The sequence below is a fragment of the Triticum urartu genome, chromosome 7 (genome assembly GCF_003073215.2).
Source record: "Triticum urartu cultivar G1812 chromosome 7, Tu2.1, whole genome shotgun sequence".
Lineage (NCBI taxonomy): Eukaryota > Viridiplantae > Streptophyta > Magnoliopsida > Poales > Poaceae > Triticum > Triticum urartu.
In genome coordinates, this window is record NC_053028.1 from 72725931 (window position 1) to 72729568 (window position 3638).

Genomic DNA, 3638 nt, shown 5'->3' on the forward strand with positions numbered 1-3638 from the left:
TGAACGATCACAGAGAAGTACTAGGGGGCAGCAATTAAAAGCGCAACCCACGATTAGGAGACATGTTCATCTGCATGCTCCAATATGATGAATCAGCAAAGCTATACATGTTCTATGCTATTTTACCTGAGAGAGAGCAGCAGGAATGATTAATTAGCTAGTTCATGCTCTTAGTACTTGTCCTCTCATGTCCGTGTTCTTCGTCCTGAACTTAATCTCAAAGAGTGATTTGCTTTTGTGGTGTTATGAACGCTTATAATATCATTACCATGTTGAACTCGATGATATCTTTGCTATGAAAACTGTTGGTGATGATATATATGATGCAAGAGTTTTTATATTAATTAATATGATGATGATGATGAGTTATTATATCATTTATGAAAGAAATTGCATATTAGTTTCAACTGGATGGATTCTAGCTAAGTGATCAAGTATATGCCATATCCATATTACCTCGATCACTTAAGTAGGTGATCAAGTATATATAATATGGATATGACACATACTTGATGACTTAGCTAGGATCCACACGCATCCAGTCAAACTAATTACCTAATGATTTAACAACTCATTATAATGTAAAACAATCACTAAATTAAATTGAAAACACAAAATTAAAGTAAAAATAAAAAATAAAACCAAAACACACCAAAACATTTAGTACCGGTTGGTGTTACCAACCGGTACTAATGTCCTACGCGCCCACGGAGCTGGCTCGTGCCACGTGGTTTCCCTTTAGCACCGGTTCATGCTGAACCGGTACTAAAGGGGGGGGGGGCTTTAGTGCCTACAATTTAGTGCCGGTTACCGAACCGGCACTATAGGCCCTTATGAACTGGTGCTATTGCCCGGTTCTGCACTAGTGACGAGTCGTTGTTCTCCACACCTCCTTCCCCGCCTCTCGCCTCTCTCCTCCTCCCATGCTTGCTTCTATTTTTTCTGTAGCTCATCCAAATCCCCCATCCATCAGGGGACGAGAGAGCATGGGATTTGCTCCCTGCTGGGCATCAAGGGCAAGAGCCACTATAGTGGGGGAAGGAGAAAGAGGTGGTCGGATGGACACAGGGGATCCCCGACTTTTTTGCATCTCAGCGATGCGTGTTTTTTGCTTTGATGGATTCAGCTAGCGGCCGGTAATTAGTGCTGCCTTTTTCTCTCAGCGCCCCCATTTGTGTTTGTTGTACACTTACCTAGATTTTTCAGTTTTTTTGACAAGTAGTTATAATTAATATGGGCAACTGAGCATTTTTTAGCCTGTCAACTAAGCATTTTCAGCATATCACTTAACCCGACAAGTGAGCAGTTTTTAAGCGTGTCAACTAAGAACTTTTTAATCTGGAAACTAAGTAGTATTTTTTCTAGCTGGCAACTAAGCACTTCTAAGCATTTTTGGCATGTCACCAAAGAACTTAAATTGGCACAGATCTTCAACTATCATGTGTAGTTCTATCCCCTTTTAAATTCAATGGATGTGTTTGGTGGAGATGTTGGTGGCTCTTTTATGGATCTGCTACGCGTTGCAGATCCCTCAATTATCGGGAGGTAATTTCTTTGAACTTTTTCTTGAATCCAATTAAATACTTTTTTCTTATTATCCTCTACCATTTAAACATTTCCAGAGTGCAGTGTGAAGAGAACAATGCTTTGTTTGATTCAACAGTGCCAATCGAGCTGGATGAAATAAATTACTCTAACAATGAACACTTGCCCATGCACTAGTAGAAAACAGGGATTTGGTCCAGGCCGAGGTGGCCCATTAGTCCTAGTTCAGTCCAGAACCGGGACCCATGGGGCCATCTGTCCCGGTTCGTGAGGCCAGGGGCCTGCCAGGCCTCGTGGGGGCATTGGTCCCGGTTTGTCATGCCCCTTTGGTCCCGGTTGGTCGGACGAACCGGGACCAATGGGCCTCGCTCCTAGCCCACCATCATTGGTCCCGGTTGGTAGCTTGAACTGGGACCACAGGCTTCCCTTTAGTCCTGGTTCATACCACGAACCGGGACCAATGAGGTGCCTATATATACCCCTCGCCCGCGAGCAGAGCACCCCAGTGCTTTGTTTTTCTCTGGCAAACGAGGGGAGGGCTTTGTGGTGCTCTAGCTCACCTCCTATGCACATGAGGTGTTCGATGAAATGCCCGAGCCACACTAGTTAAGCTTTCTCCTCTCGAAGCTCAACCTCAAAGCTCCATTTTCCTCGAGATTTTTCTAGGTTTAGCGGCCCGTCACGTCCCACTCCCGTCTTCACCGCCATCGATCGCCCGCACTGATCTCGTCGCCGGCACCACCGTGGTGAGCCTCTTGTTCTTATCTTCTTTCTGAAAGAAAAAATTCTTACTTTAGATAGATACTTGTCTAATTTTCTTACTTTTATTATTGCTTGTTAATATATAGTGCAATGGTTTTGGTATCCGCCCCCATCGGCCCTCGTCCTGGCTATGATTCGGATGTGGTATATATTATATTTTTATAACTATTTGGTTCATTTATTGTTTATGTCAATTATGCGGACCAACGTGACATAGATTTTATTTATCTAGGAGGAGTTGAACCAGAAATTCCAACCGACCCTATTGTCGAGAGGTTAAATTTAGTTGAAGAAGAAAACAATTACTTGAAGGAAAAAATAAAAAAAATTGAGGAGCAGAAGATGATATTGGAGTTGCATGTTGCGGATGTCGTCGATGATCACAAGATCAAGATGGATGCAATGCGGTTGAAGATGAGAAAGATTAGAAAATATGCCATTCATACCGAGGTTTGGTATCATTATGCCGTTGGATCAATTGTTACCTTGGTTAAGATTATGATCGCATTTGTTTTCGCATTGAAATGTTTTACATAGTTTCAATGTATGGTTTAATTAATTAGATGCTCTGGAGAGCTATATGTTGTTAGATGAGAACTACGTATGTACTTTGGTTTTAATGTGATGATGAACTTCTATTAATTTGGTCACTTAATTATCTATTCATGATGTTCTGCAATGGTTTTTGACACACTTAATTATATATAATGCACGCAGATGAACCGGCAATGGATGTATGGTGAAATACACATCTCCGAGTACATTAAGGGCGTGCATGATTTTCTCGAAGTGGCAGAGGCAAACAAGCAGAATGGTTTTATGTGTTGTCCATGCCCTAAATGTGGGAATACGAAGTCTTACTCTGATCGGAAAATCCTTCACACCCACCTGCTTTAAAATGGTTTCATGCCACACTATAATGTTTGGACGAGGCACGGAGAAATAGGGGTTATGATGGAAGACGGTGAAGAAGAAGAGGACGATGACAACTATGTGCCCCCTGAATACCGTGATGCTGCAACGGGGGAAGCTGCTGAAGATCAAGAGGATCCAGACGATGTGCCCAATGATGCTGCAACGGGGGAAGCTGCTGAAAATCATGAGGAACCAGACGATGTGCCCGATGATGATGATCTCCGCCGGGTCATTGTCGATGCAAGGACGCAATGCGAAAGTCAAAAGGAGAATCTGAAGTTCGATCGCATGTTAGAGGATCACAAAAAAGGGCTGTACCCCAATCGTGAAGATGGCAACACAAAGCTCGGTACCGTACTGGAATTGATGCAGTGGAAGGCAGAGCATGCTGTGCCTGACAAAGGATTTGAGAAGCT

At 42.9% G+C, this 3638-nt stretch overlaps 1 protein-coding gene across 1 annotated transcript; it reads left to right on the forward strand.

Moving 5' to 3' along the window:
- Window positions 1–893: 893 nt before the first annotated feature.
- Window positions 894–1698, forward strand: LOC125523670 (the record flags this gene model as incomplete). Its single annotated transcript, XM_048688728.1, is given in 3 exon segments — window positions 894–1136; window positions 1486–1545; window positions 1623–1698. Coding segments are annotated over 3 exon segments (156 nt in total), but the record flags the coding sequence as incomplete, so codon positions are not given.
- Between the last annotated feature and the right edge of the window lie 1940 nt (window positions 1699–3638).